The sequence below is a fragment of the Mercenaria mercenaria genome, chromosome 15 (assembly GCF_021730395.1).
Source record: "Mercenaria mercenaria strain notata chromosome 15, MADL_Memer_1, whole genome shotgun sequence".
Classification (NCBI taxonomy): Eukaryota; Metazoa; Mollusca; class Bivalvia; order Venerida; family Veneridae; genus Mercenaria; species Mercenaria mercenaria.
Window position 1 is genome coordinate 57,464,832 of NC_069375.1, and position 14,292 is coordinate 57,479,123.

Genomic DNA, 14,292 nt, shown 5'->3' on the forward strand with positions numbered 1-14,292 from the left:
ACCTAGGCGCTATCATTGTGTTACACCACTATCCTAATCAATCGAGAATATATAGTAATAAAGATTTTCAGATGTTATTTGGTATTATATTGCACCTGTAAATATCTTTCATGCATATATTCTGGAGCATTAAAAGAAAACATTTATCTCAGAGACTTTTACGGTGGTTTGATTGCTTTTATGTGCAACATAATTATTCTTAATTGTAGAAATTTATTACGTATGGATAACTCAAAATCCCTACCTATACTAATCTTATGTCCAAATATTCAAAGATACTGCCTATTCAGCATTATGATTAACCCATATCCTGCTGAATTACTATAATAAACTTGTCCATCTTTCAAGCTGGACAGTACCATTAACTGTCAAAAGCGATGCTTACCAAAAATATATTGACTGAATAGCGAACTGAGCAGACCACGATCAGACGGCACGGATGTGCAGGCTGACCTTGGTCTGCACTGGTCAAGGCAGAATTACTTGCAGCCAGCAGGCTAAGGGTTAATCAAGCGAAATATTCATCATGTTATCTGATCGCCTTTATCTACAAGTTTGCATTATAAATGTTATGTTTGTCGTCACATCTAAAAAATAGATATACTTCTATAAGATAAAAATGATTTATCACACATTTTGTTTCCAATATATTTCTTCAAATGAATTTTAAAGACAGATATTCCTAATACATGTAGTAAGCATGTTTTTAATTTTCCCAATAATATTTTGTTTTAAGTACTTCATTTCTCATGTAACATTCTTATCCTTTCAAGTCAAACATTATTGTGACTGACCAGTTTCATTTTTTTCCAAAAACTGTAACTGTTGAAAGACATAGCACATAAAATACACTTCTATGTGTTTATAAAATCTATAACTACGCACATCACAACACTTCTATTAGATAAAAATTACATATCATAGTTTCTGGTAATCTTTGTATTACTTTTGTGTTGTTAGGACTGTTCAGAATATCTGCAAGGCTCTGTTAACTGTTTGGAATATTATATCTTGTATATCTAACCATATTCAGACTTCTAATAATACGACTTGCTTCGAGATCAACTTTTAAAAAATGGTTACTTATCTTTTCATTTTTCCCGAAAAGAAATAAAGTCTTATAAACTTTTAATCACTCCGCTTCTGATTATGCCCAAACTATTAAAAACCCATCGCACTTATAATTCTGGTAAAGAGATGCCAATTGATTCAAATAAAAAAAGCAATAAAAGATGTGGTGTTAATAAGGTTTTTCTGTGATTTTACCTTGCGGCCTAGCCTAAGATCTCGGGTTTGACTTAGTTTCAAAGTTTTTGATCTTGTGAAACCCAATGTTTTAACTAAACTACATTTCATAGAAACAAATAGCTTGATAAATTTGTATGGCAATCAAGTAAAGACTGTTGTCTCGATGGTGATAACAATGTTTTCATAAGATTTGACTGAATGACCTAGTCCGTGGTCTCATGTAATCCAGTTTTAAACTTATATAGATTTTATAGAGATAAACCTTCTGACAAAGCTTTATAAAACGGCTTCTACAGTGTTAACAATAGCTTTCTATGTTTCAAACTATTGATCTAGTTTAAGACCTCAGTTAACCCACTTTTGAAACAGACCTAAATTTTGTTGATGCAGACATTCTGACGAAGTTTTATGGATATTAACAAAAATGTGGTTTCTAAAACGTTAAGAAGACTTTTCTACGATTAAGTATAGTGATCTTATTTTTGACCTCATGTAAACCGGCTTTAAATTTCACCTTGACCTTATAGCCACAAACATTCTTACAAAGTATGATAAAAATCTATACAAAAATATGGTCTTTAGTATGTAAAAATGCTTTTCTATTTTTTTGACCTAGTGACCTATTTTTCACCTCATACTTAATCTAGATTTAATGAGAGACTATTTCTGACAAAGTTTAATGGAGATCAAGTAGAAGATATGACCTCTAGAATGTTAACAATATTTTCCTATTAACTGACCTACCGACCTACTTTAAGCTTCAAGATGACCAAAGCTTCCAAGATGACAAAAGCTTCCAAGATATTTTGCGGGTGACATTTTGACCAAGTTTCAGCAAGGCTGTGTCCAGAGAGTATTGACAGTCAAATTGTTGACGACGGACGATGACTGACGATGTTCACAGGGCAATCACAAAAACTCACTTTCAGTGTTTTGTATATAAAGGTGGGCTGAAATTTCAAGGTACTTATGACAATAATTTGATCAAGTAACCGCTTCGATGCCTTTTCGCGATATTTCAGCAGACCAATATACAGTAAATAAAAAAGTTATAATTGGTCAGCTTTTAAAGTCGCAGATACATTTATGTTTATGTTACTAGTTCTCTGTTTGTGACTGCAAAGTTGTCTTTGCCGCCACACTGAATGCCGAAAAACATATTGCCAATGGAATTCTTAATAAGTGTCGTATAAGCTTTCATAAAAACATAAAATTTCAAAATATAGGACAAAACTGGATTACAGTTTGCTACAGACTATAGCAGTGGACTGTAACGAAGAAAATACACATTTAACGAATGGAATAAAATTCATCAAATTTTAGTTAACGAATGAAATAAAATACATCAAATTTTAGTTAAACGTTTTCAGTCTGAAACACATTTAGAAACACCATTTCCTACATCAGTGTAGGGTAAATTTTCAGTAAAATACAAACTGATCAACGTCACTGATTCACTCATAGTATTACTTTATTACTAAAGCAACATATAAAGACAATTTATAACTTCCATCTACAATGCCGTCTTCCTTTGCCCTGAAAACAGATTTCAATTTCTTTACTTAAAAGCAAGACGTTAAATAAGCTATCACGATCTATGTACAAAGTTTATATACAGACACAAGTTCAATAATTCTTTTTAACATCATCAATATTTTATCTTGTTTTCAAAGAACAACCCATTTTATTCAAATATGTAACAGTTTGTATTTCTAGAACCATACAATATTTTATCCGTTTGAGTCACAATTGGACCTCTTTATCATTGATCGGTATTGGGTTAAACGGTGGAAGGGAGACAACTATGTATAGCGTTGATCTTAAGAAACAAGGGAAGTTAATAGAATTAGTTTTTATCCAATTCGTCACTGTGTATTCTACTGCTACTGGACCCAGGTTATTAGAAGGACAGCAATCGAGAGTGAAGTTTATAAGCTGAAGTGTCCTTCATGATAGCGTGTATAATATAAATTATTTTCAATAATTATAAAATATAAAACCTATAATTTAGAATAATAAAAAACAGCTATTTGGGAACATGTATTCCTAAATCAAATCAAGAAAAACAAGAGCTGTTTTTAAAATAAATATGCCCCCATGATGGTCTGTCAGAGGAAACTGGGTACCGGTATGTCATCTGCTGTTGTTTTGACCTTATGACCTACACAACATTAGAATTCATCAACTGACCATAAATAAGCATACTGTAAAGTTTGTCGGTTATAGGCCTTGGCATTCTCCAGCTACACATCCTTAACAATTTAAGTTTAAGGTCACTGTGACCTTGACCTTTAATACCCAAAATGATAAGGTCATCTACTAACCATAAAAAATCATGCGATACAGCAATAGGCCCAAGTTATCTCCAGCTTTCAATAAAAGCCCATTTCAGTTTCAATGTCACAACGACCTTGACCTCTAAGCCATAGGAGTAATCTGCTTCGTGCGCTCAATTACTTATTCGCTGGGTCAAAATTTCGCGAATTTTAAACTTTGAGTATGTTCGCGATGTTTAATAATCGCGAAATTGTAAAAATGGTGTCATACTTGAATTTGAATTATACTACCGGTGAAGTCATTGAGCGAAAACCGTATTCAAGGTAGAAGCTCCTGTGACATTGACCCTTGACATACTGCAACAAAAACAATTGGGGTCATCTACTTTATGAGCTCAATCATGTTATGAAAGCTTAAAGGTTTTGGGTCAAGTGATTCTAAAGTTACTGTGCAGAAATAGTTTTCAGTGTTCAGGTCCCTGTGACCTGGACCTTTGACCTATTGTCGCCAAAACATTAGGGTCATCTACTTCATGAGACCAATCATGCTATCAAGAGCATGAAGGGTCTAGGTCAAGTGGTTCTAAAATTAGTGTGCGGAAACCATTCACTGTGACCTTGTCCTTTGATTTACTGATCCAAAAAAACAATAGAAGGTTCTGGGTCAAGTGGTTCTGAAGTTATCGAGTAGAAACCGAGTTTAATGTTCAGGACCCTGTGACCTTGACCTTTGACGAAATGACCCAAAAACAATAGGGTCATCTATTTCATAAGCCAAGACATTCTACCAAGTTTGAAAACTCTGGGTCAAGTGGTAGTAAGGTTAATGAGCACAAACCGTTTTAAATGTTCAGGCCCCTGTGACCTTGACCTTTGACCTATTGACTCCCAAAAACAGTATTGGTCATCTACTTTATAGACCCAGTCATGCATTCAAGTTTGAATGTTCTGGGCAAAGTGGTTCCCAAGTTATTTAGCGGGAATCGTTTTCAAGTTTCAGGCCTCTTTTGCCTTGTCATTTGACCTATTAACGTAGAAAACAACAGGGGCCACCTATTTTATAAGCCCAATTATTCTATCAAGTTTTGATATTCGTGGTCAAGTGGTTCTCAAGTTATTGAGCGGATACCGTTCGCTTTATCAACAGACAAACCAACGCGACCGACATGTGCCAAGTAATTTACAATTTATCCCCACTTCTCTGAAAGGGGCGGGGGAGGGGAGGACATAATAACATAAAGTGATAATCATTTCAGTAGTGTTGTCAGTTGGAGATATCGTTGTATCATTAGTACTACATTATACCTGTTTCACAAACGCAAGGTCCATCTGTATTTGTACAGTCCCAATGTGAATTCCATAACCAGCCAGTGTTCCAAACATAATCAACGCAGCCTTTAATTGTTCCCGGTCTTCCAGCACCCCAACCATTGAAAGTCATTTCTGTGCCGTCAGCCCAGCGATGTTCTCCAGCTGTTTCATTATAACGTGCTCCGATCCAGAAGAGCTCTTGTCCGCCATCTTTAATAGAATGAATCGCTTTATTTATGTAGTATTTTCATATTTCAAAGCAAAGACAGACACCCACTTTAAAAACTGAAAGTAAAACATCCATCACTAGTGTCATTTCAGACTTATATATGTGTAATATACTTCTTGCAAGTGATGATTCCTTTCGCCTACCTCATAAATATTACTTATATCCTTTCCGCAGCCTTAACGTACTAAAACGTATTAGCGTCTGATTGCCCTTTCACGCTTCCGCAGAAACAACATTTATTACACGAAACTTATTTTGAAAATATTTCTGAAATGTCTAGGTCTGCAGCTCTCAAATACGATTATATCTTACATCTGAGGCATATACTGACACTCTCAGACAGCATCAAAAATGACATTTTGAGCGATTTGATGAAGTTCCAAAATTATCAATGTACCCTTGGTCCGTTACGGACCCATGTGGGATTTCTGTTTATCCAGAGCTCAAATGTTTTTTCATAGATTAAAAGCTGACATGCTGTACTAAAGCCCAGGTAATTTCAATTCGTAATAAAATGCTGAAAATTGGCTCCCCAATAGCAAAAAAAAAAAAAAAAAAAAAAGTCCACGCGCATACATTTAGAAGGGGTGACCCCTGCGCGTGACCCCTGACTATCTACAAATCAAAATGCGGCTTTTGTTTTCAAGTTTAGCATTTCTACTTTCATTTTATTTACTTCCGGAAATAGCTGAAGGTCGAGTGACGTCATTTTCTGTGTTGTCAAAAACATACATATGCCTGGCGAGATTGCATAAATATGTGCTGGCCGTCCTTAGGATATACCTGTACGCCTTTTGTATAAGGAATGTTTCACATAACAGTGTTAGATTTGTCTATTTTTTTTGTTGGGTTAAACGCCGCATCGACACAATTTTAGGTCATGCTTTTATGGCGGAAGTAGATCCCAGGTGCCCTTCCGTGCATTTTTGTTTTCACGAGCGGGCACCTGGTTAAGAACCACAGACCTTCTATAAGCCAACGATGGCTTCCTTCCTCACACGAAGAATTAAACCCCTCGAGTGAGGCTGTAACCTACATCGGTGAGGGGCAAGTGAATTAAAGTCAGCGATCGTAACAACCACTCGGCCACAGAGACCATAACAGTGTTTGTGGAATAACAAGTCCATAATATCTATGAATGATATGTTCATATGCTGTTATTTTCTATGCGTTCGGTGATAATTGAACGCTAGTTGTAGATGCAAATGAGATGATTCGGCTCTCATGTAAACATTTTTCCAGTAACTCTACAGAGCTGCATTACAATTATGAGAGCAGGATATCCCCAGCTATACAACCATTGGTTGACTGTTTCCATGCAAACCGTGTTTTACAAATTATGTTTTAAAATAAGCTCAATAGGCTGGTCATTTTCACTTTTTTTGTTGAACTTATTCCAATGTGGAATATGTAATATGTTAGGAAATGAAACACAGAAAAATGTCCTTAAAATATCGTGATTCGTAAAATGTAATTATAGTGTTACTGCAGATGAGTGGGGTACTTGAAAACATCAAAATTCGCTTGAAACGGCATTTGTTTTATAAAATACATCTTGAACCGCTTCATTATGACTGTAATGAAAAAAAGTAAATAAAGAAATGATACTATTATTTCGTTTTACTGATTTTGTCTTAGATAAACTTGCAATGCTTTGTTTATTAAAGGTTTATTCAATATTACCTAGCTTCCTCAGATTGGTTTGGATTTCTTTCGATGACTTTTTCCCGGTATTGCATAAGTAACTAAATATTATACATCTTCAGTAAATATAAAAATAAATATGTTGGAATTAGTTTAAGGTTCTGACATTATTTCTAGTAATAAACCGGCCTATAACGATTTCATTTCTCTGTTTATAGAATCGTATATCAGGACGTTTCTAAAAAAATGTTTCGGTTTGGTTTCATCATTTGTAGTGTAACGTTATGTTCTTTGTAATATAACCTTTTGAACCGAGAAATAAATTATAAAGAACAAAGGGCAACTATCGACATAATCAATATAACCATTTCACTTATTGCTAGTTGTGATTAACAGCACGGCAGTCTCCTGGCATGGTGAGCGTCAGATGTATTTCTTTGGCGGCATGGATAAAATCATGCCATTCCGGTGCGCAAGCAATATAACAAGCTCATACTAAAAACTCTGAGAGTGAAAATAGGAACTTACAAGTATCCCGATTTGTTTTTAATTTGATAACACCCACATAAACGATTGGATGATGTATTTTGCATTGTAAATTTTAGCCATTTTTGACAAGCAAATTTGGAAAAGCTTAATTTGGCTTTATTTGTGAATATGGTAACACTTTCAGAATATCATACTTAGCATAAAATCAATATTTTACTTCTATGCAAAACTTAAGAACATTCATAGATGATTTTACTTTTCTAAACTGTGATTTTTGCCCGATATTTGAAATAGGAAATATTTTTGCTATAAAATTGACATATTACGTAGCAAGAACAAGATACTTACTTTGTATCTGATTTCGAATAAATTGATGTTCGTCGTCACTTTCAACTTTGACAAGACTCGCACCCAGGGATTCGCAGTACAACTGCAACAGAATAAGCAGAGACAAGATAGAAAACATTTCAAATACTTTTTTTAAAGGTTTTAATTTTGAAATAAAAGTAGACGACAAATTTTGTTCATGGAAAGATATAAGAAAGCTTTGACTTTATATTGTCATTAAAATGTCTTACCGTGCACTATTATAGTTTATAACACCAACTTATTGGCAGGTAACGTATTATTATTATTGAAATATCATACAAATATAGACATATCTAAAATAGTCGAAATGAATAAAAACATCTTTAGCCAACGTGCGCTGTTATTATAATAGTACATTCAGCATAAAACACATAAGTGAAAAGCTTTTGTCTTCAGGATTTCTCAGCAATGTACTATACATGTCTATACGTGTTAAAACCAACCTTAGAAGATTCCCAAGAGCGCCACGTAACTGAGAACAAATAGCACGTGTGTTTATAAAGTTTCCAACCTTCTTCGCATCCTGAAATAATATACTAGCATCAAGATTCTATTTTATTGTTATCTTTGTGAACAGATCTAAGCTTTATATTAGATAGACGTTTAAAACGTCAAAAGTTGCGACTTGTTCATAAAAAGATAAAAACAACGCTGGAATTTAGTAATATGGAAAATGTGCAGAAATGAAAGAGCAGTGTAATTATGGAGACAAGTTTAACTGTTATTTTATTATTCCGACATTTCCATTTTACATTTTTTGAAAAGATTTTATTGAAACTTATGAATTATGCAACTTATGAATAATTTAGACGACACATATAGAAAGATGTTATTGAATTTTATCCGCCTTTCTGTGTTTGTTGATATCATCTGTTAAAACTGGGTTCAAACGTATTTGCGTAAGTGTTTAAATTATTCCATTAGATTAAAAAAGAAAAAGTTCGAATGTAGTCTGAGGTCTGTCAACTTCCATTTTTGACTGTCAATCCAGAGGTCTGATATTCGAATCCCGTTGTAACAGCCCAGTTATTCACCCAGTCAGTTTTTTTTCCGGGGATAAAAGCAACCGGTTGAATTTTCCCCGGGGAAAATCAACCGGTTGGTCCCCCCTTTGTTGGTTTCCCCCCTTCATTTTTGTACCCAAAAGGGGGTGGGGGCGGGGGGAATCCAACCAGTTGTTTTTTTTCTCCCCAACGATTATTTTATGCCCTCCGAAGCTGGGCATATTAAATAAAGTTGCACTGTCCGTCCGTACATTCATGCGTGCGTATGTGTTAATTCTTGGCCGGGCTGTAACAGGGGTTTTGAAATAACTTGGCATAAATGTTCACCATAATGAGACCACGTGTCATGAGCAGGACCCAGACCCCTTGCTCCAAGGTCAAGGTCACACTTAAAGGTCAAATGTTAACAGGGTCTGTTTCATGTCCGCTCCATAACTATGCCATCCATGATCTCATCAGGCAGACTGATCAACAAAAATGCTAAATTAAGAGCAACATGTTAGAACTAAAAATACTAGTGGAGAAAAAAAACAACAAATCATTCAGGTATGTACATAGTAGGGGGAAAGGAACCAACCAGTCAGTTTCTTCCCCCTCCCCCCCTTTACTGTGTGTTATTCAGAAATGTAGATACATACATACAAGGGGGAAAGAATCAATTAGTCAGTTTATCCCCCTTCATCGCCTGTTATACATACATGTTGATACATACACAATAGGGGGAAAGGACCAACTAGTCAGTTTCTTCCTCCTGCACTGTGTATAATTCAGCCAGTCATTTTCTTCCAACTTCACCGGGGGTGGGGGGGGGGGGGGGGGGGGGGGGGGGGGGGGGGAAAGAGGGAAACAACCAAAAACAATCAAGAAATAATTGTAATGGATCGCCAACGGAACGTGTTCCATTAAATGGATCGCGATTTTGAAGCGAGTTATTAACTTTACAGAGTCACTCAGAAGGCTTTTACCTCTTTCATCGGGAAACATATGGTTTTAATCCACCCAATTTAGAAATTCACAGCACATCTTCTAGTTGCCATGGTCATGTTATGTAACATCATCTTAGGAGTGATGTAGAGGGACAAACATTAGTGCATTTTGTTGTTTATAGAGGATGAACAAAATGGATTATTGAAGAGGAAATTGTGTTTGTCATTTCATTTATTTTCTATGACTTACAAATAAAGGTATTTTCTTAATGCATACAATTCAGTATAAATAAATGCTTGTTTACATTGTGTTTTTTTTTTAAGATTTCAATAAAATAAGTGTATGCGTGATAGAATTTCTGTTAGCTGCATGATTTATCAAATGATTTGTGTAAAACTAAACCGCAATGATCATGAAATTGTTAAATGATTATCATGTCATGCATAATATATATAGTTAACATTATTGTAACAGTGCTTTAATACTTTTAACATAAAAGCCTTTTCAACAGTTTCTGTACAGTGCTTCTCTGCAAATCCAGTCTACATCTGAGTCACATAAACAATTTGCCAAAACTGAATGGTTTCAACTGAACACAGCCTTTTTGATGAATGCATTTACTTCAATTGAGCGGTCTATTAAGCGATCTGTTATGCGTTCCATTAAGCGATTTATTAAGCGAATATTATGCGATCCATTTAGCGATCTATTTTGTGATCTATTATGTGTTCCATTATGCGATCTTTTATGCGCTCCATTAGCGTGTTGAAACTGTTGATAAACGACACATTTTGTGTTAATTAACCATGCATTAGCTTATTTGCCTGTGAAATTGTAACATGGTTTTCTTGGTGTTTATTAGACTAACAACTCGCTTGCGAATCATAGTTTTGGTGGCGTTTATTTGCACTGTTTATTGGGTCATTTTTGTTTGGGTAGAGGTGTGTGTGTGTGTGTGTGTGTGTGTGTGTGTGTGTGTGTAGTGGTGGTGGTGGGGGGGGGGGGGAAACAGTTGTTGTTTCCCTTGTTTATGCACACAAAAAAAAAACTGAGGGAAAAGACAAGGGAGAAAAAAACAAGTTTTTCTTTTTTCTCTCTGGTTTATGCACACAAAAACTAGTCTATGAACAAAAAACTTAGTTATTAGGGAAAAAAAGCAACAAGGGGGAGGGAGGGGGGGGGGGGAACAACCGGTTGTTTTTTCTCCCTTGTTTATACACAAAAACTAGGGGAGGGGGTGAAACAACCAGGGTGAAGAAAAGGAGAAAAAACATCCAGTTGTTTTTTTTCTACCTTGTTTATGCATAAAAATTAAGAAACTAGGGGAAAAAACAACCAATGTGGAGGGGGGTAGGTGGGTCTGGGGAAAGGAGAAAAACAATTATGGGTGGGAAACGAGAAAAGCCAACCAGGGGGAACCAACTAGTTGATTTTTCCACGTGGAAAGAATCAACCAGTTGGTTTTTTCCCGGGGAAGAAATCAACTGGGTTTTTTTTCAACACCGGTCTAGGCGCTAGAAATTCCCAAGATGCTCTTGGGTGTCTCCCAATTGCAAATAAGACGCCTGCTCTGGTTCTTCCCAGGAAAGGCGGCTTCGTGTGTAGTGTATCGGTGCTATACACTGGGCATATTGAAAGAACCAGACTGTCTATTCGCAAATGGCTAGGCTAAGTTAGCCGGACCGCCTGTATCTAAAAATGTTTTATCTCTATCTATTCTGGGGTTTGTCTCACTCTGTCCCTCTGTTCAGATCACTCTGTGTCTGTTCTAGCAGATGATAAATTACGCGCCCTGTGTGGCTGCGTTTGCTATAACGCATTAGGACGTGTTTATTATTAAAAAGGGCGCTATATAAATCTAATCTGGTATGGTAAATAAATTAATCAATTAAACAAATTACGTATAGCGTTTGAAACAGTTTTACTGACAAAAAGCGCTTACCTTTGAAATACAAAGTACTTTCATTACTTGCTACAACTTCCTGTGGTTCCTTTGTTGGATCTTTATCACTTAACCTGCACACTGCAGATATATTATTGTAACTAAACGAGACACATTCATTATTTTCTTCGCACACGAGTCCACATGACAATTTAGAGGGAACAAACATTGTTGCGACTGATGACTTCATTTCTGAATCTGACACTGCAACGTATCTTACATTTTGCATAGTCACGACACATTCGCGAATATAGACATATGTCAGTAAAGTAAGACACCCGTATAACCTCTTTAGCAGTCTCATCATGATTTATTTCTTCTCGCAAGTGTTGTTTTGTAACACAAGACGTAAAGACTTATTTAGAGTTGATTTTGTAAACCTTAAAGACTTGTTAAAATTTAATTTCAATTAAATTTGTCTAGAATCATGTTTTATATCCACGGACAAATTGTCCTGATAAATTCATTATTTTGTTTGGATTAAAGAATGCACAGATTAATATCAGATGAAATTGTCTGAGACAATATTCACACACACTTGCACGAATTAAATTCTTTCTTGACCTTCTAATGTGTAACAGCTGAAATGTCCAATTCAAAATCACATATTCTTGTACAAATTAAATTCTTTAATGACCTTCAAATGTCTGACAAATGAAATGTTCAATTCAAAATCACAGATACTTGTACAAATAACTTCTCCTCTGACATTTTAACGTTTAACAGATCTAGACTATACAAAATTACTGCATTCAAAATCAATTCAATTTCAATATTCAACGTCCATTCCCCAGCAACACTGTCGCTTCTTCATCATCAGCTTGCTATTTGTCTGGATATTGTGATTCTAAAACATAAGCATGCTAATTATAGACCAATAGGAGGTTTCTTCGTTACGCGCACCTGCTGCGTGGGTCGCGTTTTTACATAGACGCTTTCGCTTGTTGAATTATTTAGACCATCCTCTATGCAATAGCCTATCCTACCGTACTCTAGAGCAGTGTTTCTGATGCTCATTTCGTCCTGCACAAGGTTCGAGATTGCCTCTGTAGAGTGAAGTTTCCTGCCTAGGCTTTATGTCAATTTTCCTGTTAGACAATACAGCAGCTTTAAAAATTTAAAATGTTTTATGATATAGTAGATTTTCCAGAAAGCACAGTGCACGGGAAACACGATCCGAGACATGCATCGCAAAAAAGGGGCCCGCGACAAATAGAACCTGTAGTGGAATGATATAGTAGACAGATTGATTCAACATCCAACACCAAGAACATTTTGAATATTGATAAGATGCAAAAATGGGCATGGGGTTGAAAATTTAGTGGAGATGTAGGAGCTAGGGGAAAAATCAAGGATGTATATCAACCAGGGAAAGCCACGCACTGCGTAAAAGTAGTCTAATAATATCAAACTAAATAGAAATTTTGTCCTGCTTTAAAAATATATTGGTTTTGAAATTTTAAGTTTTGTATTACATCAATAAGATGTTTAGATTTTTTTTTTGTTCAAAGCTTACTCTCATACAGTTTGAAATCTGGATTACCTGCCCCTTAACAGTTAAACTATTTATACACGGCGGGAACCAGGCTATACAGTTTGATGCAAAAGAGATTCGGTAAAGTCGTCAGATTATAAGAGTTGCATCATACATTGCAAACATTCATATTGTAAGTGCTTTTTTTGTTCCTGTTCAACTCATAATAAACTGATTACATATAAGGTGACATTGTTATGCTTTCCTGATATGAGAGTATGTTCTAAAGCAGAAAAATATTTATCTTTTGTCAAAAAAATAAGATCTAGATATAAAATCTATTCAAATTCTATTTGAGAGACATTACTTTTACTTCTCTACTGATTTTCCAACCTTTCTTCTTCCATTTATTTGAAATATTACAACAGATACTGATCTGTATACTCGAGTTAGCCACTCAAAAGTCATATATCCGTATCTCCACATAGGAAATAGCTCTACGCAACTCTTGGAATTAACAATAATTGATGCATCTCTCTTGTGTAGGTGTTTATGATGTTAATGGTTAATATGCAAAAGAATAACATTCATTGACAAAATAACTTTGAATCGATCAGTTGCTGGCGCTTATATTTTATTAAAATTGTAATTATTCGTCGCCGGTAGAAACCGACAACTATATTTGATACGCTTTTGGATTCTGCAACCGGTAGGAGAAATTATTAAAATGTGACAATGAAAAAATGATATTTGAAATAAAAGAAAAATAAGGCAGTTAAAAAAAGGTTTACATAAAGGAATTAGGAGGTGAAAATTGCATAATATTTTTATAATTGAAAAAGATAACTTTTAAGGGAAATTGGGAAAATATACAAAAAATCATATCCCTATACTCCGTATCAACAGCCCTATCACGTGATCTGAAACATGTAAATAAGTATTCTCATTAAACTGCTATAAGGATCATATACCAATAAAAGAAAGTGTTCTTTGTTTCATATAAAAGTCAGCTACTTCAAAACAATATTGTTACAGTTTCTAGATTTTCACTCCGTCATTTGCTTCATAAAACGAAAAGAAAAAGGGGTGTTGAATAGTATGCAGTGAAATGCAAGTCAACTGAAGTAAAGTACCCTCATATTGCCGCATTTCAGAAAGTGGTCCGCAGAATAAACACCCTACTTTCGTTTTCAAATAAACAACTCGAAAACGTGCGAATACTAGCATGAAAAGTGTCCTATTTTATGTAAAATTCATTCCACGGGTGAAATAATGTCCATTTGGCCCCCGATTTGCGCGCAAATGCGCGAAAAATGGAAAAATTAGGATCTATTTATTAAGGACTTCTTTCAATTACACCACGGAAGCACATTTTTGAC

At 35.2% G+C, this 14,292-nt stretch overlaps 1 protein-coding gene across 1 annotated transcript; it reads right to left on the reverse strand.

The window, feature by feature from the left end:
* Positions 1–2,761: 2,761 nt before the first annotated feature.
* Positions 2,762–11,744, reverse strand: LOC123555657 (lactose-binding lectin l-2-like). Its single transcript, XM_045346253.2, has 5 exons — positions 11,440–11,744; positions 8,010–8,089; positions 7,546–7,627; positions 4,830–5,045; positions 2,762–2,784 (listed from the first exon to the last, which is right to left on the reverse strand). The coding sequence occupies exons 1-5, from the start codon at positions 11,741–11,743 to the stop codon at positions 2,762–2,764; spliced, it is 705 nt and encodes a 234-aa protein (XP_045202188.2). The 5' UTR covers position 11,744.
* Between the last annotated feature and the right edge of the window lie 2,548 nt (positions 11,745–14,292).

Coding starts and splice junctions, on each gene's coding strand:
- LOC123555657 (XM_045346253.2), bottom strand. CDS start 11,743: ATGAGACTGCTAAAGAGGTTATACGGGTGTCTTACTTTACTGACATAT. Junction 8,090..11,439: donor AAGTACTTTGTATTTCAAAG/GTAAGCGCTTTT, acceptor ATATTATTTCAG/GATGCGAAGAAGGTTGGAAA. Junction 5,046..7,545: donor TATTCGAAATCAGATACAAA/GTAAGTATCTTG, acceptor ATTCTATTAAAG/ATGGCGGACAAGAGCTCTTC.